This window comes from Seriola aureovittata, chromosome 4 (genome assembly GCF_021018895.1).
Source record: "Seriola aureovittata isolate HTS-2021-v1 ecotype China chromosome 4, ASM2101889v1, whole genome shotgun sequence".
Taxonomy (NCBI): Eukaryota; Metazoa; Chordata; class Actinopteri; order Carangiformes; family Carangidae; genus Seriola; species Seriola aureovittata.
The window spans coordinates 24,603,280-24,629,861 of record NC_079367.1 but is presented as its reverse complement, the minus strand read 5'-3'; the positions used below and the strand labels follow the sequence as shown (position 1 = coordinate 24,629,861).

Sequence of the window (26,582 nt, the reverse complement as noted above, 5' to 3'; positions counted from 1 at the left end):
CAGATTGTAGATGATTCGACAGGGCGGATAGAGACCAGAGATCCTCCCCTGGTTTCACCTCCTGTGTGTGCTGTCGATGCAACAGCAGTGTCTGTGTGCCTCTAGGCAAGGTGGAGAGAGAGCAGGCGCCAGAGCATAGCTCAGCACCGTGACACCTCACCACAGCAGAGCACTAACACAAACATTCCAGCTGCCACTTCTCAACCTTATTGGCAGAGCTGAGGCAAGAAACAAGACCATCTATGTTCCTACTGTAGACCTGAATCTTAGGCTCTGGACAGGCTGGTCTAGCAGTCTGAAACATATGAGTTAGGATTTGACAGTTGAGAAATTCTGAAGGCAGAAACAGCACCAGTATCTATATTTTCTAATGAAGCAGCTGCAAACCAGCCAAATATTGTTTTTGATATTTAGCTACTTCAAATCTGACCATGATGTCCATGACCAAAAATGACAAGGATTTAGAGGGTTTGATTTAAACCCGTCTCATGTTCAGTTCACTTGTTTTTCTTGTCCAGCTATGTTATTACATTTCCAGATAAATCCATCTTCACTGCCAACTGTCCAAAACTATGAAGAAAGATCCAAGTTGTACTAAACCAGATTCATCCTTTAAGGTCTCCAGTGAAATCCAAACTGATTCTATTGTTTAAATCAGCTGGTAGCCCCATTAGACAGGGCGAGGGACTACTGACTTCTATGAAATTCTGCCACACTGCACATGAATGATTTAACTAGTCAGCTGTCTAATATGAAAAATAAAAACATTCAAGCTATATCTAATTGCTGTGGTCAGGCCTGTTTCCGTAAAGTTGACAACACTGGAAGGATCTGATGATATTTCCTGAAATACCAACATTGGCTCAGGGTGTTGGTTTAACTCTAATTCAGATGCTCATCTTATCAATGGGGCAGAATTCACCTTGTGTGCTTTGCCAGATATTGTTATTGTCACTGGTGAGACAGAGAGAAGGATATGCTTATTTCTTCTTCTTCAAAAAAGAAAGGAAAAAAAAAAAAAGGAAGATGAAGAAAAGGAGATGTCAAGGACTAGAGACAGAAAGAAAAAAAAAATAGTAATGTAAACTTGTGCTGAATTTGCTATTAGTTCCTGACATTCATTTCTAAAACAATGTCAGCAACATTTCAGAAATGCAAACACTGTCTATATCAAGCAGGCTTGTGACTTTCACCTTTCATATATTTCACATCTATTATATTCCCGAAGGACAACTGTAGCAAAGAACAGAACATTAGAACGATGCAAATGGGGTTGAACTATGACTTAGACCCCAGAGCACAGGAGCGGGAGGGAGAGAGAGGACAGGAGAAGAAAAAGTGAATGCTTGTGCCTCTTTTCAGCACTCCGCAACTTTGGAGCCTGGGAACTTCAGCAGCTTGGCCGGGCTCTGAGAAATATCCTGAGCTGTAATGTAAACATGTCTGAACTCTGATCTAGCATGGCCCTACCACCCCCCCACCCACCCCCTTCCCTCCCGGTTTAACCCAGCATTCTGTTCAAGGGGTTTGCCAGTGACATCAGGAGCCCACTTTCTCATTTCCTGAGCGGGGTAATGACCCTGGGGAGAATGGGCTGTTTGAAGTCCTGCAAATAAAGCTGCTTTGCTATGAACCCAATTGTTCCTCAGCAGAGGAGCGAGATGGCTGATTTAATTCATGGTTTGAATGGTTTTGTCTGATAAATAGATCTTGTTGTGGACTTATAAAGACTTATGAGGCTGAAGTAAAGAATTTCGGCAAAAGGTGAGGACCGAGACATTGTGTGAACACGGTAACAGATAAGTGGACATCCACACCCAGTTCTCCAGTGGCAACTGTGATAATCTGATCTGTTTACAACATCAGCTACACAAGTCCAGGAAACTCTGACATATCAGGTGGCTGATAGTCAGATAACTGTGGGAGCAGTTATAGATAAGCTGCTGTTTATCTCGGCACACAACTGCTCTAATTTGGCTCGAAAACAAACCCTCACCGTTGTCAAGTTGGTGCACAATATGAAACAATCCCAAACCAAACCACATCAATAACACAGAGTTAAAACAATGTCTATTTTCTAGGCCTTGTCCTCTTGTAAACAAGGCAACAAAGTGCTGCTACTTGTATTATGTTTTGTTTTGCATGCAATTTGTCCCCTCAATATACCTTCCATGCACGGCACATAAAATACACCTGAACATGTTTGTTCCCACAGGGTTCCAGTTTCAGCGCTGGGTAGCAAAGCACTTGTGGAAAGACACTCCAAGGCACTACTCTCCCCCTCCCCCTCCCCTCCCCTTCTGTCTTTTTCCCTCACACACAATCCTGCCCTCTCTTCAATTAAGTCAAGCAGGAAAAACCTGACAAACCTCAAAGAGCTCTCTCAGCAGAAGAAATCGCATCAGGCATGAACGGATACCTCTACTAGGCCCCTCTGAAGATAGAGATGTACACAGACATGGTCCTCTCCTTTTCCTTTTTTCACATATATTTGAATGTCTAAATTCAAGATGATGACAAGCCATGAAATAACATGTTTCCTCAGTCAAATGGGTTTAATAAATACAATGAACACTAATGCAGGCTTATTAGTCCTCCTAAAATTCCCCATTGACAGCAGTGGCACAGATGATATTTTTTGTGTCCTTAGGTCCACATAATGCTTGAAAATTCAAACAAAGTGCTGGCAACAACGGGAAGCATGCTGAAAGCACAAATCAACAACAAAGGGATACAGTGGGGACTCTCTAATCCAAACCCCTTGGGAATGGAGGTATTTCAACCGAGTGAAATGTTCACTTGGATGAAACACTGAATACTGGGGTAATTCATATTCAAAACATGAAACAAGTATCTACGCATATTCACAAGAGTCTACTGCAGAATCTAATTTCCAGTTGGAGGACGAACAAGGAAATTTAGAACAATTGAGCACCATTTTTGGATTTCTTTTTTAAATTTAATTTTAGGTGAACTGATCAGATTACAGGTTAGAGTTTTAGATAAAAAATAATGTCGTAGACAAAACCAAGGCCACAACTAATTGACTGCAAAATGTCAGAAAAAACAAAACAATCATGCTTATCACAGTTTCCCAGACCACATGGTATTCAAATAACAATAACATTAAATAGAGAAAAGCAGCAAATTCTCACCCTAGAGAAGATGACACCAACACATTAGGCATTTTTGCTTGATATGTGGCTTCAAACAATTAGCAAAATCGGCCTTTGATTGATTTTCTGATCAACTACATTTCAGCCTTAGACATATCACATCATAATTGTTTTTTCTTATCATGTGAGAAGAAACAAACAGATATACACGACCTGCAAATTATTAGCACACTGAGTATAAATGATCAGATTGGACACACAGAAACAACAAAGCCCGGCACCACCGGGGAAGAGGTGTTGCAAGGTTGATGTTGATCATGTATTCTCTACAATATTAGCATGGTATCTGAAGGTAAAGGCTCTGCCAGAGAAAGCATGCAGGCCACAGCCAAGGACAGCAACCAGACATCTACAGAGGAAAGGCTTTTTAACCCAGTGCGGGCAGCGGTTCCAGCACAACTACAGGTTAAATTTACCCTGAAGCCCACGCTGTTGTATATCTCACACGGCAGCTGAGCAGACCCGGCCCACCTGGACTGTGAGAGGCCTGTGTTCCTCTGAGCATGTATCCACTTATATTGTATCATCCCTTGAAGACTGAGGATGAGATGGGTCTACTACATGATTTCAGCAGCACTCTTCAAAGACAGATACAGCCTTCCCATAGGCTGCTGAATAAAACATGAGGCGTGTGCAGCAGGGTGGGATGTGTGTGTGTGTGTGTGTGTGTGTGTGTGTGTGTGTGTGTGTGTGTGTGTGTGTGTGTGTGTGTGTCTGATGGGTGGTTCAGTGTGTTGGAGTGGGGGAGTGGGAAGAAGGAGGGGAGATGAGGGGGGTTCTTAAAACACCACTACTGTATAACAGATGATCCATGAATGCCTTTGATTTGACACACGTCCTCACTGCCCTGCTGCGTGTCTGGAAACTTCCGTCGTCCTTGAGTCATATGTTCTTCTTTGTTTTTTCTTATTTTACTTGTTTGTTTGTTTTTTTTTTTTGTTGTTGGTTTTTTCTGTGTGTTTTTGGAACTTGTTAACAAAATCTAAATTAGTCCAGAAAAGAATGAAAGTGTCCTCGTTTCAGGAGAAGGCAAATACAAATCTTGCCAGGTACAGAGATGTCCCAGATTCACAGAGCACTATTTCCAACACGCTGCTGCATGGCACCACATTTGCTGAGCCTTGTCTTTTTTTTTCATTTTTTTTTTTTTTTTAAAGAAATTATACTGGATTTCCTTTTTCCCCTCCACCGACATAACATTGGACTTATCAAAATGGTGACTGTTAGTTTTATTAGCTACCTTCCAAAGGTGTCAGATTATAGTGTAAAACCAGCACGACTGGACATCTCAACAAAGGAAATGAATATGATCCAACTCTTTCCACCTCTCAGATTTTCCATAAGCAAATTTTAAAGCCTTAAAAATAGAAAAAAAAAGCAAATACATGGCCTTGATAGATGATAACAGAGTTCACACAAAAGGGAGTATGAAAAGAACACTACTTGAGCCAAACAGGGAAGTTTTTATGAATTACTATTAAATGCTCATCTGTAATCCCACCTGCTTTGCTGCCAATACACCTGTGTCACATTTTTATTGACATTTTTACTATTCTCCTTCACTGACTGATAGAACCTACTCATGGAAGCTCATGTAAACTCAGCAAAAGCTCATGGAAGCTTTTACTGTAAATCTGTTGGCCTTAACAGCCAGTGTCTCATAGGTCTTTTCTGGGAAAAATCCACTGGTGCACAGGAAGTGATGCATATTTTCTGGCATTAACAACATTGTTTAGAGCCGGGTAGTCAGTGGAGCAGCCAGCATGGTTGGACTGACAAAGAAAAGAGAGCCACGAAGAAAAAAAAAAAATCCACAGATACTTGATCTCCTTGAGGTGGAGAGAAGCAGCACTACAGCAACTGCTTAGGTCTAAAGACATCCTCAAAATCAAAAAGCAGAATCTCTTGGACCACACACACACACACACACACACACACACACACACACACACTCTCTCTCTCTCTCTCTCCTTTGACATACTCGGACCTCATCATACTATAACTAATGATTTGTTGGAGAGCCTGACTTTTAATATCATGACATTGGATGAATTTAAAACAGTTTACAAGTCTGAAAATACAGTCTATATAATAACATCTTTAGTAAATGTTGTCATTAACTGAAAGGGATTGAAAAATAAAGCTCCTCTGAGAAATACCAGTCATCAGTGAACTTTTGATAAAAAAATTTGGCGTCTGGGTTGGCTACCAGAAGAAAAGCTTGTTGGAGCTTGTACCCTGCTCTCCCTTGAGGACATAGCAATCATGATCACAAAATTTATGTGTAGCTAAGCTGTTTAGAACACATGTACGCTGATGTTATCATAAAACTATGTTTACTGGGGAATAGAGACATTCATTTCATGCACGATTTAGCCAGAAGATGATACAGTAGCTATTAACGAAGTCAGAATCAACATACTGTCCAAACAAATGTCCTACAGAGGCAGTAATTTCCTGGAAACTGACAAGCCACAGCATTAGCTTTGTGTGTGTGATATTAACCTACCATTTCCCTCTTCCTTATAGACAAGCTGTGCTTACGTAGATCTAGTTGGTGCTCAAAATTTATGAACTGGCCATGGATATGACTGTTGAATGTCCAGAACATAATGTCACGTAGCCCCAACCTTTACGGCGCAAGTCAGTAAATCTGGCTGATGTGTATCAGAAAAAAAGCCAGCGAAATGCAACAGAGACCCCTTTCTGTTTATGTGGTGTCAATCAGAGGACACAACACAGAAATGTATACATGGAGAAGTCATAATATCCACTTTAGAAACATAAGCATGTTACTGCCAGAAATTAATCAGGAAGTATTTGAATAAATGAGTATAAAAAGAACTTTTCAATTCGAAAACATCATTAAACTTCAATCATTCTCCATAACATATTTTACTCTGGTGCCTGTGGGTATCATTTTGTTAAATAAAAGCTATGAATAGGTCAATAAATATTTAAATCTGTCAAGCTAACAAGTTTATAACAGTTGTATAAAGTAGCATTATATTCTCAGCCACTTATTGTGGTGCACTGTGGTTACTGTCAATAAACACCCCTCTGAGTTAATAGTTTTTTTTAAACTATCACAATAACTAAACATTAGCTGAAAACAGAACACTATCAAATGTTTTACATTCTAAATGTAATAAAATAAAAACATTTAATAATAGAGGAGATTTTGAACACATATTCAACACCAGAAGATGCACTATACATTAACAGAATTGGATTGTGGCTGTGTTTAAACCATATCTTGGAATGATGACTAATCCCAAATAGAAGAAGGAGATTAACAGATGGCTTTACTACAGTATATGGAGGCCCATTTTAATGTCTTTTAATCAGAGCACTATGAGATGCTCAACTCATCTCACAGCTAAGGTCCACACAATGAGACAAGCTTAATCACATCAGGCTTTACAGTGTAGCCACGCTGTCAATAAACAGCACCCGCAGCAATTCCATTCCTCGCTAAAGGGGACTTAATGTAATTCAGCATTCACATCAACTGACAGCCAGCTATCCTGAAAAGAAAAACTTCAGCCTTCCCATGACAACATGGAAGTGATCTGTGGGCTGAACATGGATCCTTTTTGCATCCACAGGGTTGGGTAAAGCTGTGGGCTTCACCGTGGGTGGCCCCCATGGACCTGGGCTAATTGTTTCACATCACAGCCGAGCCAGGCTGAAATCAGACCACCGGCAGCTCTGATTCAGGCGGTTCAACAGCCAAACAGGGTATGCCAGGAAACACTTACACTGCACACACCCCGCCCCGCACTCACACACATGCACACACTCTTCATCCATCATACATGACCACAAGAGAGCACAAGGAATTTATTTTTCTCCATGCTATTTGAGTAGGCTGTCAATCCACTGGTCAGCTGGAAGTTGCAGTTACCTCAGTGATGGTGAATTAAGGAGGTCAGCACTCGTGTCATGTCGGTTCAACAAAGTGAAATATAAAAGATGTCAAACATTTTGCATTTGAGCTTTCATGTGTGTGACAACTTTTTTTATAGTATATAAATATAAACTTTTAATCCTGCAATGCAGCGATTCCCAGCCTTTTGGCTCTCGACCCCAATAACTTCCAAGGAAAAAAAAAAAAGGCTAAATTAGAGCAAAGTCTGAAAAAATAAACCAAATTTTTTGTAGCAGAATGTTTTTTCTTTTTCTTTTTTGCTTTCCTCTTAATCATCTTGCAACAACTCAGATTTATCTTGTGACCTTGTGTGGGGGGTCCTGACCCCAAGTTGGGGACATGTTATGTGTCATCAAAAGTGCAACCGAGATGCCAATTTTTTTATTATTTGCCCAAGATGCTACAATAGTGTCAGATTAAGATGTGAAGCTTAAGAGTATCTTGGCACTGTGCCTTTATTGGGAGGTTTTACAGTAGAGAGTGACAGGAAACATAGGGAGAGAGAGGAGGATGACAAAGTTCTTAGGACGGCGTCGAACTGGGGACGTTGCAGCTGCGCAGTTTGAGTTTCAGAGCACTACGATGACAAAAACTAAAACTAAAAAGAGCTGCTGCCATGTTGATGGCACACAGAGTCACGAGTGGGAAAACATAACAAGCAAACACAACAGAATACAGAGCACATGCTGCTCTAGGCCTATAGTTCCCAGATCTGTCACTACAACAAGACTGGGAAATAACAAAATCCTCCCAGTGCACACAGGACTGTTAATCACCAGGCATCCCTCGCCTACTGCTTTTTCAAGGCCTGTTTGACTTTAAGTAAACACGTGCAGGAAATGTATTCAGTGGCTCTAAACATTTATATGGGGGCCTTGTGCTTCAAACAGCTTCATGGCCAGCACATCTTTCAAGAAGGTGCTTAGTGAGCCATTTGTTAAACGCATGATAATAGGGCATGACAATGCATGACATGCTACATGCAGCAAGGCTATATCAGGCTTATGTTTGTTAAGCTTTTATTTTCTGTACTCACTATCTGTATCGTTGATCGACGATGTAATATGGTTGCTGGCTCCTGATCTGATGAAACTGAATGTCTGTACATTGTAATACAGGGCTAATGTTTTGTAAGCTCTACTCTGTGACCTATTTCTGTGATGAATGCATTTTCCGATACAGGTATGAAGAGAAAGATTGAAAAACTGGTTGTGAATAAACATAATCTAAAATATGAATATCCGAAAGCTTTCGATGAGTTCATGCTAGCATTAAGGAAAATCACTTTATGAGTGGTTGGATAAGTAAGCTCTCATCTCTTCTTCTTTCCCATTTCTCCAATTTCATCTAAGAGAATATCCTTTGTTAATCTGGTCTCAATGAGCACCGTTGTTAAGTGCTGCTCACTCCGCGCTCCCAGCCGGTCATAATCCATTGTGTTGTTTGCCCCTCACTTGGTGTACATTTCCATCGCAAATTCCAATGTGAACAGTCAATAACATGCACAGATGTGGCCATTGTAGAAGCCTTACTTTTTAATTCAAAAGAATGTAGTATGGTGAATTACAGCTGCACCCCAGGAAATATTTGAAACAAAAGTTTAACTGTCTTTAGAGCCAGAAATGATACAAAAATATATCTTTTAAATATTTGCTTGCAAGAGTTTTTCCACACTTTACACATTTTGAATAAATTCAAGAAAGAACTCTCTGCAGCACAAATGCTGGATACATGCCATATAAATGCACTAAAGGGGATTTCTGCAATTTCTGCTGTTCTGCTTCAACCAATCATCGTGAGCTGCAAAGAACATATTAACCTCAGGGTTGATATAAACATGTACGCCAGGACTTCATTTCCTCCACACCATCTTGCTGCACTCATCAGTTTTGTGTAGAACACTCTACTCCAGAGTCAACATCAGTTGAAAATGAAACAGTACATGATAATGATGTTCCCTGACCTCTTTTAGACAGTCAGTCTAATCCATTGTGTTGTTGAGTCTTGCCTCCCATCATGTTCCACAGCTGTACTGTACCTAACAGCATGAAAACTAAATATGTTAAAAGCTAGAAAGCTAAGTGCACTTTAAGTTAGCGCTATATGGAAAATGTACTTTTCTTGTACGCTAATGTCTTGATTAATGAGCCAATACAGTTGCTTGACATGTAGTAGGCCTATCCTGTGCCCGATTCCTATAATGACAATAAATGAACTGACAATCATCACTGCCCTTTTATGGCTATACTGGAAAAAAATATTACATTGTTTATTTTTCCATCCAGCATCTCAAGCAAATCTAGTGCAGGAACATCTGCAAGTTTTCACCCTTTTGACATCATATTGAAACACTGCTTGGGAAATAATTCATAGCCTAGCTGCCGAACTCCCTCATGCCCAATGAAAGAAAACAACAAAATAAATCTGACATCTCACTGGCTGTGCCCTTACCAGATGCGATACAGGAAGTCAGTCCTATCAGCACCAGCAGGCACACAGAAAGCCCTGCTGCGTTTCACAGTAAAGTTTCCCTATACCCTGCGTTCTTTGTGAGGCTCTGCTGTTGAAGGAGAGCATGCAAACTACATGATCCTTTATTCTCAATGTAGCTTACTTCACTCTGAGGATTGAATTACAGGATCTCTCAGAGATAAAAAAAAAACCAAAAAGCCCTCATGTTAAAAACGCTTTGAGAAACACTTTTCAATGACACGCAGCATCCTCTTGATATTTTGCTGATTAATGTCACGAATAAAGGAAGCTGAATTATTTGTACTGCAAAATGTGGTAACAGTGCATAATAAATGGGTTAAACAAGCCACAGAATGTGTTGCATCAATCTGTTTGGATCAGTCGCACAGTAGAAGTTGTTGACACGGTTTGCAGTAAATGTAAAACATCGCCATGACCCATTGACCCCAAAACCATTTCCTCTAAATGAATTGCTTTGCAAACAAGCTTTGTGATCCTGCATCATCCCATCTATTTCAAGGCTCCCTTTAATCAGCAAAATCAGGAACCTAGCGTTTATTACTGTTGTTTTAAAACATTCCCTGCATGTGGTGCCATTTGGTCTGGGTTTGGTTATGTCCAGTAAGGCTGGACAAGGCCTCAACTGTTTGTTCATCAAGTCACAGCAGAGTGATGTTGGAGTAGTATGTGTAGAGACATTAATTGATAGATTATCACTGAAGTAACTGCAGCTGTCAGCTGAGCAGCAGATTGACACATCCAAGTACCATGCAGAAAAAAAAAAATGCTTGTAATCTCTCCTGGTCTGAGTTTTGTTCTCATCATCACCACAACTTTTGCCATAATTACTGGTGACAATACTGATTATTCATCATCATCACCAAATGACCCCAACCACAGAACAAAACTCACCGCTATACGTGTGGAAAGCTTCTGCTCGCCCTCCGAGCCCTTCTGCTCCCCGTTGGACCTGCTGTACTCTGGAGGTTGCTGGTTCGATCCACCACGACTGCCCTTTGCCTTTCGGTTCCCAGGCCCTTGGTGGACAATGTTGAGCAGGTGAAGCGTACTCTCGTGCTCCCGGTCAGAGCTCTCGGCCTGACCCCTCTGGTAGCGGTTCTCGCAGGTGGAGTGGTGCCTCCTGCACAGCTCTATGCGGGCGCGCAAACGCTCCACTATGGCGTTGTGCAGCTGTGGCACCGCTGAGCCTCTGGAGGTGGCCACCACCGGCCCGTTCCCGACCCCACCGGGCATAGCTCCTAAACCGACACCCAACATGGGTACGAATGCCCCTGGAGCAGACTGAGGTGTCGCTTCTCCCATGCCCGCAGGTCCCTGACAAGTTTATAGAGACTGAGGTCCACTGAGCTTTTAATGGACCACAGCACGGGCATGGAAGAAAACAATAGGTATGGACTCGGCTATGATCCCATGTGGAAAAGAGAAATAGCCTACTAGACTGTACGAACAAACTCACAAGAGAGAAAGACGATGTAGCCTATGGTATTTGTTGACAGATACTTTGCACAACGATCTCGTCAAACTGAGAAATGTTATAACGATGTTCAAGATTAAAAAAAAAACACTTGCCTGTAAAGTGAGATACGGTCAGTATAAACTCATCCTATGTTCCACAGGGGCATTGAAAAGTCCCAATGTTACAGAATTTTATTAGTGGTTTCTTCCTCAAGGGTCGCACTGTGTCAGCTTATAATTAAAACTGAAATGATTTACCAACATGAAAGGCTCATGGATTCACAGCTGGGATGAATCCGCTCTTGCTTAACGACTCGACCTCTGCTCACAGATAAATTAGCTACATTCACTATGAATCCCTCACTTCAGTTTCACCGATGGGTAGCCTATATCGATGGCACATAATCAGCTTACTTTATCTCTAATGTGCCACACTTATTAAACAGAAAAAAAAAGAAAACAGTACGGCTGCCAACAATCAATTCAAAGTAAGCGACTGGTCGCCAAAATAGGAGAACCTACAAACACACGAAACCCACTAAACTTCAAGACTCACGGCATTTTTGTTAGGAAATTAGTCCTTTCTCTCTCTGTCTTTCTCTTTCCATCCGGATAAGAGGGATCTGGTTGCAAATTACAAGTCAAAAACCACGCAGTCGAAACGCGAGGAGCCGTTGCATAAACCGATTGAGATCCGTCTCAAATAGTCCATTGACAATCGTTTGTCCGTGTGGTGCACCGAAGCAATAGCGGAGCCACTATACACAGAACCTCATTGTATGAACATTCCTCTTTTGACATGACACACTCGCATGAATGTGGCTGGGTCCAAATGCACACTCTAGTGGAGTGAGGGGTGAACTGTCCTGCCAGGCCTGGACCGTGACAGGAGAGGGGAAAGATTTCACTAATGTTTTTAAATGTGACACTGATGTTTGCATTAGTGTCATATTTATTGGGAGTAGCTGATGAAGTGTAGTGGCAGATATAGTAACAGCCTGTGGTCAAACATCTTGTGATGGTGTTTGAGATCTCTTAATAAAACTCACTGACGGTGGTGTTAGAAATCTCTGTGGTGTATCAATTACTACTAAATGTTTCAGATGTTCTATACTCTACTACAAGGTGTCTGACAGTAATATCACAGCAATTAAATACAATATAACTGAACAAGTTCAATTACTCACACCTAAAGGCCTATAAAATATTTTTTTTATATTATATAAATATATTTTGCTTGTAGTAAAGTATTAACTTGTAAGACTTCACAACTCGACCTATAGGCCTATATCACATCTTCACGCAAAGGAATAAACAATAAAACTGCAAATATAATAATGCCAAGTTGCAATGAGTTTGCATGTCAGTTAACCTCCACTGGCCCTCTGGTCGGCAAAATCAAATTACACATATTAATCCACTGAGCACTCACTCAGGTATTTACAATGAAAGAACAAATATAATTCATACTTACACATTCATGATCGCACACAACTTCCTATACAGCCAGAAAGATTACTTTTATCCCAATCATTGCCCACTCATCGCCCTCTCTGGAGTGGACAAGCAGACAAATCTAAGCAAGCCACTAAATGAATTAAACACTTAAAGCAGCTGATTGGCTGCTGACTTGATCCTATACATACTGTCCAACTGAGGTCTCATTTTGTGGGAACTGAGAGAGGCTGCTGTGCATGAAATCTATATGAACTTCAAACCTTCACAACTCTCTTTAAATGTCTGGCTAATACAGAAGCTGACTGCCTACTTAATGTACACATCAACGCTGTGAGGGACCGAGCTGGAAGGCATAAGGAGTCACAGGTGTATTTTGAAAAAACAAGGGTTTTATTTTACCCAAATGAGACAAATTATTTTACAAAAACAGCAAAACGCCCTGGGCCCCTAAAAGAGGTCAAATTAACAGAACTAAACACAGGCTGCGAGAGCAAAGTTACAACAAACCAACTTATCTAACAGAACTTAACTGACCTAACAGACAAAGAACAAAAGGAAACATATATACTGGTTGATCAGACCAGCTGTACACACAAAGGGGGTAACATAAACACTAACACCTTCACTAACAAATAAACAAAACACTACAGTTAGTCTGTAGACTGAAATACATTTCCTATAGATTCTAAAAAAGAAAAATATCCTAATGCCAAACTTAAATCTAAAGAATTGACAATAATCAATCTAAATAACCCCAGTCCCCCCGTGATGTGGCAGGCACTTGGTTCAGTCTTAATGAGCACTTCCTCTACTTAAGACTCCTGCTTCCTGAGGCCCGACCTGGCCAGATGACCCCAGCAGCAGAGGAAAGGGAAAACCCCAGCACCGCTAAAACAGAATTAGAACAACTTAAGAGAAGTTTACATAAATAAACATACATGTTACATATAAAAAAGTTAACTAAATGTGTGTGCTAAAAATAGAACTCATGCCTTTCTAACAAATACTAAATAAACAATAGGTATGTTGTATGAAGTAAAGAACTATGTTTCATCATTTATGTGTTTGTGTATGTGCAGTAGGGGTATAAACAGACAATAGAGTCTAAAATAAAAAAAAAGGCATCGGTGCATGGGGGTTACCGACACTTGCTGCTGTGTGGCTGCAGTTATTTCCACCACAAACACCTTAAAATGTGAGAAAAGTCTAGGCTACGAAGAACCTTGCAAATTAAAACAAGGGTAAAGTGAATTCAGTTGGTTTTGCTTCTTTTCTCAAGTTGATTCAGTGTAACAGACACACTTTGACTCATTCACCACTTGATAATTTAAGTTTAGGGTCGTAGGTGGCTGCAAACTTCATCGTCAGAGTAGATGAAGACTTGCACTAGATGCCAGTGCACTAAAAGGTTTAGGCTACAACCACAGACAGGCAAACACACTGACACAGAAACAGGACGCATGTTTTTGTAAAGTAGAAGGAAACTGAAGAACTCGGAGGAAAACCACAAAAACATAAGAACATGTCCACACTGAAAAAAGCCCACAGAGAAATCAGTCCTCTGGGACACTGACTTGCCTCGCTGGCTTTTTAATAATGATAATGATGATAATGATGATAATAATGATAACAATAGAGTCATTGAGGGTTCAGCATCCTGCCCTAGGCTGCTTTGACATGGGAAGAAAGATTGGCTATTGTCATCACAAACTTGTTGACTCTGCAGTTATAACACAATCTCTTACCACACTCAGACCACCTTCTGACCTGGAAATGGGACCTAGACCCACCTGTCGGACATCAGAATCATTAGCATGGCCTTCTTGGTTACTATTAGTCTGTCGGACATGAGTTTATCATTACCACGAACACATGGGGATGACAACAGATTATTTAAATTCATAATTTACAGCAATACCCCTGTAGAACACTCTGCTGGTAGATAACTGAATAAAAATGTATGTTTTAGTCCTTTAAACTACAAGTTCAATAATAATTTGGCAGCAGAAATCACATCATGCTTTATGGGTTCATGAAGTCCAGTGGGGATTTAACTACAAAAATTATAGTAAGGCATGACAGCACAAGATATTACTGCTTTTGTCAGTAAAATAAAATAAGACCCTCTACAATGTAGAAATGCATGTTATAAATAAATGAAGAATTTTGCTGAATTTCATCAGAGCCAGTGGATCTTAAATTGTCATACAGAGAAATACAGACGAACTTGTGTAACATTTGCAAATGCTTGCAGCCATACAAATACATTTCTGGATGGACGTCCCCGTGCATCATTTTAATGAGTTAATATTGTGAAGAAACAGATTTTTTTCCCCCTGCTATTCATACCAGGAGCAGCCCAGTACATGTGTGGTCAATAATGGCCAGTGTCTGACTAGACAGTAGTATCAGTATCACTGTCATCTGTAAGAAAGGAGGTTCATTCTGCAAGAGATGAGTAATGAATTATTTTTCTTCATTGCACATTTTATTTCCTACCTTCTTCTCTTAGTCAGTAAGTCAACTAATATGTCCTTAAGGTTTTGATTTGACTAAGAAATGTTTAGACGATTAGTCATTTTTACTCTTAACAGAAAATTATGTACTAGTCATTGGTCATTGCTGGAAAATGATAATAATACCTTGAAGCACAATTGATTTAATAGGTAGACTAGTGGAGAAACAAATCCTTACTTTTACTTGTATTTCAGTAAAAAACAACATTATTAATGTGCAATTTCCAGCAATAAAATTTTTATGGTTTTGGAATGAAAGGAATCTTCAGTGTACAGGCATGAAAAGTGGCTAATGTATATTGCAGTATATATCCAGCTTTCAAAAACCCATGTGTGGAATACTTGACTAAAGTAACAGTAGCTTGTCATCTCATAAACACCAACGGATGCAGCTGCTGTCCTACTCAACAGGGGGCAGCAGACATCAAACTTCTACATGTTACAGCACCAATTGAAAATCTGCGGGGGAGAGATGAGTCGAGGTACCATTGCTGTCAAAAAAAAAAAAAAAAAGGATTTAAAGAGGAACTTTCACATCAAACTTTCACTTCTTGATTTATTCTATGTCCACAGTTTAAGTCTACCATAATACAGGAATAACAAAATCTTGTATTCTTGTGAATCCCAAGTTAACTGTACCACATTACCATCACACTGGCATTATTTGTCATATTGCTTCACAAAATCAAGACAGTTTGCATACATCAGTGTTAGTAGAGAGACGGTTTCCTTGTTTGGTTGTTGTTTTTTTCCTTTTTACAACTATCAACTCCAAAACACACAATAAATTAATAAATTAAAACACGAGCAATCTGCAAATGCTTTACAGTAGTAGCAATAAAAGTGGTTAAAAAATGAATTCTCTACTAGTACAGTACGTCAACCCAGTGACAGTCTGACAGTAGATCTGAGCAGTGTTTTCAGTGTCGCCCAGTCAGGCTGTCATTTAACATACTACAATTCACAATCTACCACAACACATACACAGCTCTCTGCTTACAACGGGTCTCTCTAGATAATAAATTACACATCCATTTCACTTCAGAGACTGACAGGGAGACAGGCTTTTCTTCAGTCTTTTCTTTCCTCTTTTCGCTCATTCTGAATCACAGTTGGCCCAGGAAGGGCTTTGCAAGTGCAACTCAAACTGCCAGCCTCCCCATTTCATGTATAGATCATAAAAATGGGAATTTAAAAAGGAATAAAATACACGTCGTAACAAACTTAGCTTAATGTAGCCTGACCCCGTTCTTCTTGAGTATCACTTGCTTACACGAATCAGTAAAAAATAATGATAAAAAGAATACAAAAAGCAGTAAAAATGGTAGAAAAACATTAGGAAGTAAATCTTAATGAATTAATCATTAATACCATCTAGCACTGTATGGCCACACTATTCATATTAGGTTCAAACAGGGATTCACCCTTCAGTGGTTCCAGCCCACAGTGAAATACTGGACTTAAGTTGAGAAACTGATCATTCAGTTGTCCTAAATACAATATGGCTCTTCCTTGAATAATATGGTAAATAATTAAATTTCTTCAAGGCAAAAATTTACAGTCTAAACTGAAATGAAAACATAAGGCAAATTAAACAAATAGAAGAGTTTATGAAATTAAGAAAACATTCTTTGCTCAACTATTTTTAAGTGACTACGATCACTGGCAAATCTTCATTGTGGCAGGTTATCTTTGCAAGAATAGCACAACATTACATTACTGTGGTGCACTTTTTGTCTCAGACAAGTGCATCAAACAGTCGACAAGATGTGCCGCAAATATGTCATTCTATTAATAATTTACATAGAGGAAACAATTACTCTTCAGAGACGTAGCTGTAGTGTGTGGCGTATCAAAGACCTCAGACATAAACCAGTGAATGGCAGAATTCTGGAAAACATAAATATGCTATTCTCCTTCTACTTAGCTTGTATTTATGGTCTTGGGAAAGAGAGAGAGAGAGAGAGAGAGAGAGAGAGAGAGAGAGAGAGAGAGGGAGAGAGAGAGGGTATCTGAACTGCTTTATTTTTACTTCCTCCGACTCAGTAATTTTCTTGGTCAGTGCACATTTAAAATGAAATGTATTAGAATATTACCTGAAGTGAATTAGCCACTGAAGTCAAACCTACAAAGACACAAGATACGTCTTCATGTTCGTCTTGTTTTCTTCATTCTGTACATTTGGACGTTACAGACTTTTTGTACCTGCATTGAAATAATTGGCCTGCCATCCAGCCTGACAGCTTTTTAAATATGGTTTGGGCTCATACTTAATTGAAACTGAGGCAACAGTCATGCACAGTTATCATTAGGGATTCTGACACAGGCCTTTGTATCGCTGTATCCCCCCCCCCCCCCCCTTACCAGACATGCACTGCTAAGCTGAAATGATTGCCTGCAGTGAAAATAATCTCCTTGCTGCTTCTGCAAGACTCAGCACAAATGATAGATTGAAGTGAAAAGAGAGAGTCTGCCTGCATGCCAAAATTGGAGTGCATCTTGGCATTCCTGAGACCACTAAGCATACTCTTACAGTATATTAAAATGGTTATCGACCAGTTAGCCTCTGCTACTGTGTTAAATGGCAGCAATTGGGTAAATTATCTACTTGATGCAAAAAAAAAAAAAAAGAAATGATAGACTGTTGCAGAGGAGGTGGGCGGGACAGCTTTGATGAAATACTTGCAATTTCTAAAGGATGGATTGATAAGTAAGGATGATATTTTTCATACACATTATCAATTGTCCATACACTGTTATAACAGTCTGCATGAAGAGCTTTGGCAGGGCGCTTCACCTATATAGCCTGATATCCTGCATGTTAGCAGTGCACTGCAGTAGTAATCATCACAGAGAACAGGCATAGGATAGGTTATGGCTTTTTGTCCAAACATTTCAGTCTTAAACAAGCCCAACCAGTATTCATAGTAATGATAGGAGCATGACACTGGAGATGCTTGACTTAAGATTGGAATCTTGTTTTGTTTTGTTTTTTTGTCTTTTTTTTTTTTTGTACAAGGTCAGTGTCAGGACTTGACCCCTTTGGCAGGTTCAGTAGACTGCCGCACATCGGTCCACTCCTGCATGGTGCTTTGCAGTGCTTGGGTCTTCTCCTTGTCGACTTGCACATAGTCCACCTTCTCATCAGAGGTCACAGAGGATGTAGAGGGCTGTGGAATGATAAATAAGGCAGGAGTGAGATTTTGGCCTGAGTCGTGGACTGAACTGTGGTAGAAATAAGAACAAATGTTGTCAAAGAGGCTATTTGTAAGTTTTCTCTGTCGTCAAACACGGTTTCTTGCCAGGAGCGGCTGGTGGTGATTGTTGCTTGACAAAAGCTCTGGTCATTGTTGTCTTTATAATACAAGTGGTTATAATAAGCCCTCTGAGCAGTGCTACATCTTCAGGGCAGATTGGAGGTGCTGAGTGAGTCACTATTGGGAAGGGACAAGATTGGCTGAGGCTAGCTGGTTAGTGCGCTTCAGTTCAGGAGAAGAAAAGAAGTGATAGAGATAAGATTTAAAATTGTAATTGCTTTCCACTGCTGGAGACAGCTCTTGGTGAGTAAAGGAATGAAGTCTGATGCTGAACTCGCACATTTCTTCTAGACTGGTAAGTAAACAGCTGTTAATGCTAATGCTGGCTGTCTAGCAATAACACAACTTACAAAATAGCTCCTTTAAGTCTACAAAATCGTTTTGTTTACTTTTCTGTGTGGGCTGGGCGACCCAGGCTGGAAATCCAGTGCTAGGTAGTCCACGTTGCCACACTTCCTTGGGGCCGGGCTGCTGGTGCCACTCACGGCAGGAGAGGTAGACGCTGGGTTCTGCTAATGGGGACAGGAGGGAGGTGTTACTCACACAGGGTGCAGTGAGTTAGTGTAGCATGCAAACAAGTGGATCATTAAAACAAAGAACACAATGTGCTCTCCTGATCTCCCCTCCAGCTATTGGGACTTACCATAGCCACATAATTCTCCTCACTGTCTGCAGAGTCGGTGCTGGTGATGCTTTGTGTAGAGATGGGTCGACAATGCTGGGAGGACATGGAGTTCATAGCAGGCCTGAAGCACAGCAGACAAGACTCAGAGTGTTTCTACCTTCTGACCTCAGGCAGAAACAAAATACAGCACCAGTCTGTACCATCAAATTGTGTGTGTGTGTGTGTGTGTGTGTGTGTGTGTGTTTGTGTGTGTGTGTGTATGTGAGAAAGAGTGGCCTTGGGTAACCTAGCTTGAATGACTGATATGAGACTCACATGGGCCGTATCCAGGACATGGTGACCGGGCTCTTAAATGGCAGCTCATCAATGATCCCATTGTTCTTCAAATCAAGAGGTGTTGGCTTCGCTGAGGAAAACAAGAGCAGAGACTGTCAACAAAAATCATTGTCTTTGTAATACAATTAACAATGCAGACTTTAGAGCAGATTCAAAGCCAAAAACAGTGATTAAGAAAATTAAAATCCACGCTATTAAATCTGTGAAAACTTTGCTGCCAAAAACTCACATTTCCTGTTAGGTTTGAGGTTGCGGTTGATGGGTGGTGGTGTAACATCACTGAGACGACTGGGCCTGTGACACAGGGAGGCGCTGCTCCCCTTACGGGCAGGTAATGTTGCAGAGAATCCTGGGAAATCAAAGTGATGTGGCCCAGGGCTCATAGGAATGTAGATATTCTTAGGACTGTCAGCCTGGGCAGCGCTGAGTGGCGAGGAGCCAGGATTCATGGGCACATAGTTGTCATCTGAGTTGCCGCTGTCTGAGCGAGTCAGAGGGGCTTTCGTTCTCTGGTGTTAAAAGACACAGAGGACACATGACTCTCTCAAACTCTCTGGGCTCGATCTTACAGGAAAAGTGCAGCACTCGACTGGAGCAGATAAAGTAGAAAAATGCATTTTTTCTCTGTGCAGTTTACGTTTTGGCACTGACAGCGTCTATCTGAGGAGGGAGTGCGGTAAAAGGGAGACTTTGACTCACCAGGTAGGAGCTGAACCCATCATTGACAGACTCCACGGACTGGCCTGAGCTGTTGAAATGGATGGGACGGTGATGGCTGTTAGTTTCAAAGGAGGAGCCTGTGGAGAGACGCAGGGAGAGAAATCAATATTTACCACTGCCATAAAGTCTAAAAGGAAAAAAACTTCTCCTCAAGTGAAACAGTGCGATGCCAAGCCTACATGAGTCAGATATTGTACAGCAATCACTGCAATAGAGGCAGATTTAGACAAAAATGTTTGACATTTCAAGGCGTAAACTCGTGTTTCTAATGAAACAAACAGAACAAGAGTGACATTTAATTAAATGCTTCGCTGGGTTATAATTGGTCTTTTCAGCACAGGTGTGTGAACAGCCTGTAGCCTCACTAACAAGGGTCGCGGGTCAATTCTTGCCTCTGGCTATGCGAGGCCTGAGCATGGACTTTGCAAAGCAGAGAACATAGCATACTAAGAGGCTATGCATTGTGTCTGCAAGCGCTTTTTTTTTTATTGCTCATCAGCCTGGAACGAAACATTCTGGAGTAGGCTGTATGGCTTGAATTTCATTAGCGTCTCAACAGAACAGTGTCTGCTAGACTGGCCCCTTTGTCTCTGCTCAGCTGCTAGAGTTAAATCAGTAAAATGAGAGATAGAGGAAGAGTGGAAGAGCGAGAGTAAGAGGGGGAGGAAAAGGAAGCGCAAAGTCACTGCAATACCACAAGAGGATGGACTGATCAAGTCAGACTTGCATTTGAAAACAGGAAACAGGTGAAATGTGTGATTTCAAAAGATCTGTGTGAGTCAACTGTGGTCGTGTTTAAAGAAACAAGCGGCATTCAGAAGGAACTTATTAGGAAAGCAGTTAGAGCGCTAACTGTAGTCAGTGTACCTCTGTGCAGCCTGATGTTCTCAACAGCCGGCAGAGTATTCCTGCGTGGGATAACCGACACTGCAGACGTCACCTCTCCGTTCTGGCTTCCTACTGATTGGGGACTCCCCCACTGCCCCTCTGACCCCTGGCTAGGTTTAGGGGGCCTGGGAGGGGGAGCACAGGAGGACTCGGAGCTGGAGGGTGTCAAGGCATTGTGATTCTTATCAAATGTCCGGGGGATCTGGTAGAAGGAGCCAGGTGGCGTTGGAAGATCATAATTGTCAGGTGGACGCTCGTTGCTGTGCATGGTGGCGAGGGCATTGCAGGGAGTTTTGAAGGTGTAAACCTCCTCACTCTCCAGCTCAGGCTCCCCTAAACCACTGTGAGCCGGTGCCTCAGAGCTGTAACCGCGTGGAAGCACATAACAGGCCTCCTGGGATGAGTCATCATTCACTGGTAACTGGTGTTTTCCTGGTTTGGGCAGGCTGTAGAAGCCATGCAACTGAGCACCCATGCCATTTAGGCAGTGGGAAAAGCCATGGGACAGTTTCTGCACGGCAGAGTCGCTCCCCATAAACAGATTGCTTCGTGTGGCCTGGGAGAAACTGGCACTCCTGCAACATGGAGAAAGACATTAACATATTAAGTCTTTATTGTGCCCACTTTCCACAGTACATAAATGCTCCCTGTCTCACACCTCATCTCAAGCAATGGCAAAAAAAAAGGTTGAAAATCATCTTGTACAGTTGCATTTAATGCAATTTCAGCATAACTACCAAAGCAGCCACGAGATGGCACTGTAGCACTTCGGAGGAAACTTTACCCCTATAGGTCTCAGCATACAGTACATTTAAAAAACAGCACACCTCTGCATCACTGCTTGAGCACATCTGTGCAGCTACAGCATAAACATTCATTTTCAGTATTTCTATCATTTCCTTGAAAAGCTGATTTGTTTACATGTTTTCAGCATGTTGACAGGGAGAGGACATCCATGTTAAGAGGGAGAATGCTATGACTTTCCCACAGTTTGTCAGCCTCGGTTAGGCACCCTAGGGACATGCCTCATTTATTCTGGCTCCTTTGTAGGGCTTGACCTTGAGTGCCAACTACAGCAACCGTACAGCTTAGACATTTCTAGCCAGTTTGCTGAGCAATGGCCCATCTTAGTTGGCCCATGCAAAGATAAGATATCATCAATGAGTCATTTCTTATTGCCTATGCTAATGTCTCTTGAGATTTTATGCACATGTGTTAGCTACACTGCAGGCTTCTGATGGTTATGTTCAATCTTGATTTTAATTGTAACAATTTTAAAAGAATAATGCATCAAAGTAATACAATTAATATTGACATAGCATTTTGCTCTCTCTCATACATTCTTCTTTTTCTGTCTCCTCAGGATTTCCAATCATCAATCAATAATTCTTTTTTTCATCATTTGGCCTTCCATCACTGTGACTGAATGGGGGCTTTTTACATAGATTAATTCATACCATTGGTCATCAGACCAATTTTATTCTGACGTGAATCATACCCCGTCAGCAGATGGCTGTCTTAATTAGCAGGACCCACGGAGCAGAAGCTAGAGAGGGAGTGACAGAAATATCTGCATAAAGCTGATGAGATGGACTGCGAGGTTTGATTTCCTGGGTTTCAAAGGGGTCCAACACAGCAGATTTATGTGCAAATTGTGTGGCTGAGAGGGCAATTCTATCCTGGGTGAGTCAAAACCCATAGGAGTGATGAATTGCAGCCTCAACCTCATTGATCATCTACTGTGCCGGCTATCTACTGAATGGCATCATTATTAAAGCAGCCTTTTGATTCTTGGGAGTGGGCATTATGGCAACAGGAGGTGAGGTGAATGCTAATGGAAAACTCAGGAGTGCATTTAATGTAAACACTTGGTCCCTTTGTTCCCCCCGCTCAGCATATAGCCAAGATAGGCGTGCATGTCCGTGTACATGTACATACAGTTACTCAACAAGGATCCACGCTTTCTGACTTGGGGTTTTAGTGTTTTAAATGACTGATTGATGTTTGATGATTCTAGTCTGCTTTATGGTAAAATTGGATTTACAGCATTTTAACATTAATTTGATGAAATACCTATTTAATACACTGTATTAACCATGTGACCATCTTATCTTTGAATAAATATCACTCATCCACACTCAACCCCTACAGTACTTTTTTATTTTAAATAATAATAATAATTTTATTTTGTTTATGGATTTTATCAGGGTTCTGCCACACACATAGAAATGTACACACACGCACACACACTCACACACACACACACACACGCAGCAATTAGATCATTTTCCCCCTGTAACAGTAGTTCTAATCCTTAGGGGCTTCTAAGCTGAGGAAGCGCCATAAACCTGTATGTTGACCTGCATTAACGGATAACAGGAAACTGACACAGGACGCCCGAGGGTCGTGACCTTTACCGTGCACTCTCTGTCTTCCTGCTCATGCACTGGTGGAGGAGGAGGTAGTCCTGGGGCGCACTGTTGGACAAGGAACTGTGGTGTGTATGGCGCACAGGCACATCAAAGGTGAAGAGCACTGGCTGGCTGGAGTGGATGGGGGCAGAGGACTTGCGTTCTCCAGTCAGAGGGGCCATGGAGCTGGTGACATCTGCGCCACCAGAACGGGGCATATGGTGCAACCTTCCATCTGCAGACAGGAGAAATTGGAGTTATTGATTGTTTAACCCACAAAAGTTTTTTTTTTTTTTTTTCTACAAAACCCAGCTTGTCTTGAGAATGTAAAAGCAGTTCTCTGCAGACTGGACATGCTGTACAATCTTATGCTGCAGAAAGTAACAATCAGTCAAGTAATCATCCTTAAACATTTTCCATTTGTTGTCACAATCCTTGAAGTCAAAAGGCAGTGTGTAATTCATTTGAGGGGTTTAAGCCTTTGCATGACCTTGCCTTGCATGGAGTTTTGTATTCAGGAGCTTTCAGTCTGCTCTCTAATCAATAGAGAAGAGGGATCTGTCTCCAGGGAGGAGAGAAAACATTATCCTTCTGCTTTTTTGGGCTGCAGGGAGTGAGTGGTTCAAAAGCACATGATCCAACTTATCCTTTCTGACCAGGGTCACTGTGCTTTCCTTTGATTTTATTGAGCTGACCACTGTTTTGCACAGCGGGACTCTGAGAACAACATGGTCTTACAGTCTTATTGTTTTTGTGTGACATCCCTAATATCTACATTGAAAGACTACAGAAGAAAAAGAAAATCTAAGATGGGGATACTGCAAATAGACTGGGCAGGAGGCCAAAATGAGGAGGCGCATACTGAGCTGTAGGAGTAGAGAGTGGGCGGCCCACTGATCCATCGACCCATGGTGCTGTGTGCAACACTAGCTGATGGGAGAGAGGAAAAAAACTCATCTTCTGCTGAATCTAATCCCTCTCTTTCACTGTACAGTAAGTGCAAGGTTTTACATGAGCATATTATAGATTCAATGCAGCCCCAAATGATTATTCTTTTATCAGTTAATCTATCAATTATTTCTCTGTTTAAGCTACATGATGTCAAAACATGTGAAAAATGCTCAGCACAAAGAGATTAAGGTGATACATAGAAAACAGTGTGACAAACAGACCCAAAGATACTTACAAGGACATAACACTGAGGAAAACAGCAAATGTTCTCATTTTAGAGGCTAATGCCAGTGAATGTTTGGAATTTCCGCTGGATAAATGAGACCTAAATACTAAATTGATTATCAAAATTGGTAATTTTCTGCCAATCAGCAACTTCAGCTCTAATTTAAATCATATCTGAAAAATAACCTCCCACTTTTCACTTTTTACTAGCTGATGCACATGAATTTCCCTTATCCCACTTCTTCCTCCTCCTTAATCAGATCGTCACAAAGCATGCCATGGGTCAAACAGTCTTTTAAGAGGAGGACAATGTTGTGTGAGTCATGATGTGAGCTGACCATACAGAGGGACCACAGCCACTGAGAAAAACAAAAAAACACACACAGGCGTGGTGTGTGAGCATTTGTGTATGCATGTGGAGTGGTTGGAGGGCGGGGGATATTCTGGAGCCCTGTTAGCTAAATGAGGTCACATCCATGCCTGGGGGAGAAAGGCCTCTGCTGTGGGGTCTCCAGGCCAGTGGACATCAGTGAGATGCCCAGGCCCACAGCCACACAGGCAGGGACTCCCCCCCCAATGATCCTCAATTACACCATTGTTCTGAGTGATCCCACTCTCTATAGGCTGTTTAGGCATCATCTCCTTTCTCCACAAAAAGCTTTGTAAAAGCTTTCATCCAGTGCGGTGAGTACTAGGCCCACTAACATGGGTGGATATATTGATTTATTGTAGAAAGTCAGTTCCTCTGCCCTGCCAGAGTGGAGAGCTGCATGGAAAAACACAAGCAGGCCTGATGACTTCAAAAATTCTAAAGAAAAATATAATCTTATTAATTTTCATTGTGTGTGTCTGTGTGTTCACTAGAGAATTTTTTTTTTTTTTTTTTTCTGTGTGCCCTAAATAATTTTTGATTAACTGCCACACATGACATGTCAGAATCAGAACGAGATGAAAGACGACCGGTCCGGTCTGCTGATGGAGTAGCCTACATGGCTCATCACTGACACTAATGGGTCTGATGATGTATGTTACCGCTGGGAAGCAATTCCATCAAGTCAGTAGAACCACAACACAGAAACAGAGAAAAGAGCAGAAAATAAAAACACGGCAACTTTCCCCCTAGGTGCCTCCAGTAATATTCCCTCCACTGGCTAATGTACTGTGACACTCAATGTAAGGTGGTAAAATGTTTACTAACCAAAGTGAGAAGTGATTTATTATACTACATCTTACAAAGAAAAAGTAATAAAACTGAGAGGGACTGGCACAAGTAAAATAAAGGCCGATTATAGTTTGTTTGAGTTACAAGCTTGATGTCATTACCAGAAACAGCTTTTCCTACAACCAACCCGAAAGCTTGACATCAAAAAAGGCACTTGAAAGAGACAAAGAGTTCTTCCCACGACATTCCTCAGCTGGAAACAAACATCAGACCAGCAATGCATTAAAAGACCCTTTTGGTCAGTGAGCGACATATGGCTATTCTGGGTCAAAGACCTCCTAAGTTCATGAGCAATCTTCCAATTATATTCTATAATACATCACCTACTGTCTCATCTGCTCTGTGACCATAATCTAATAGAGGCTGGCTGCTGGTCTCAGGGGGCCAAAATTAGAACCCTGCTGGATCACTAAGCACAAGAACGTCTTTGTAGGGTGCTCATTTCCTCTCAGTCTGGCCAGAATTAGACGAGGACATATGATAATCTAATCTGAAATGAGATATAAAAATAGAAAATACCGCTGACCTATTGAATTGAGAGGATGGTGTGATGGAAGCATGAAGGAAGAGGAGTCATCTGAATTTTCTCAATACAGCAATTGCATGCTTTTCATCAGGATTGCAATCATTCCTTAAATACTCCATAAAAGATAATCATCTAAGGTGCATGCTGTCGACCTGCCTCCAATTTGAGTGCTAGAAAAAGTGCAATTTCCTTAAGAGATTGTACTCTTATGAATCCTCTGGGCTGAGACGGCGGCAATCACATCTGCAAATTAACCTCAGATATGTCAAGGGTCTGCAGCGTGGCCTGATGGTGGATGAGGTCATCTTGTGACACAAAGGTCACACATAGGT

General features: G+C 41.3%; 2 protein-coding genes across 3 annotated transcripts in view; both read right to left on the bottom strand.

Moving 5' to 3' along the window:
* Nucleotides 1–11,816, bottom strand: part of zmp:0000001236 (mastermind-like protein 2) — a 34,046-nt gene extending 22,230 nt beyond the window's left edge. The window contains exon 1 of the mRNA XM_056374604.1: nucleotides 10,492–11,816. Within this exon, the coding sequence (XP_056230579.1) occupies nucleotides 10,492–10,902 (411 nt within the window). The 5' untranslated portion in view covers nucleotides 10,903–11,816. The remainder of the gene's footprint in view (nucleotides 1–10,491) is intronic.
* Nucleotides 11,817–15,567: 3,751 nt separating this feature from the next.
* The window catches only part of gab2 (GRB2-associated binding protein 2), a 36,452-nt gene continuing 25,437 nt past the window's right edge, over nucleotides 15,568–26,582 (bottom strand). The window contains exons 3-10 of one of the 2 annotated variants that reach the window (XM_056374021.1): nucleotides 23,333–23,561; nucleotides 20,895–21,490; nucleotides 20,007–20,104; nucleotides 19,537–19,816; nucleotides 19,287–19,377; nucleotides 18,990–19,092; nucleotides 18,736–18,855; nucleotides 15,568–18,199 (exon numbers count right to left, since the gene is read on the bottom strand). In XM_056374021.1, coding sequence (XP_056229996.1) covers nucleotides 18,056–18,199; nucleotides 18,736–18,855; nucleotides 18,990–19,092; nucleotides 19,287–19,377; nucleotides 19,537–19,816; nucleotides 20,007–20,104; nucleotides 20,895–21,490; nucleotides 23,333–23,561 — 1,661 coding nt within the window. In that variant the 3' untranslated portion in view covers nucleotides 15,568–18,055. Of the gene's footprint in view, nucleotides 18,200–18,735; nucleotides 18,859–18,989; nucleotides 19,093–19,286; nucleotides 19,378–19,536; nucleotides 19,817–20,006; nucleotides 20,105–20,894; nucleotides 21,491–23,332; nucleotides 23,562–26,582 lie in introns of both variants that reach the window. The other variant, XM_056374020.1, reaches the window with a different exon arrangement.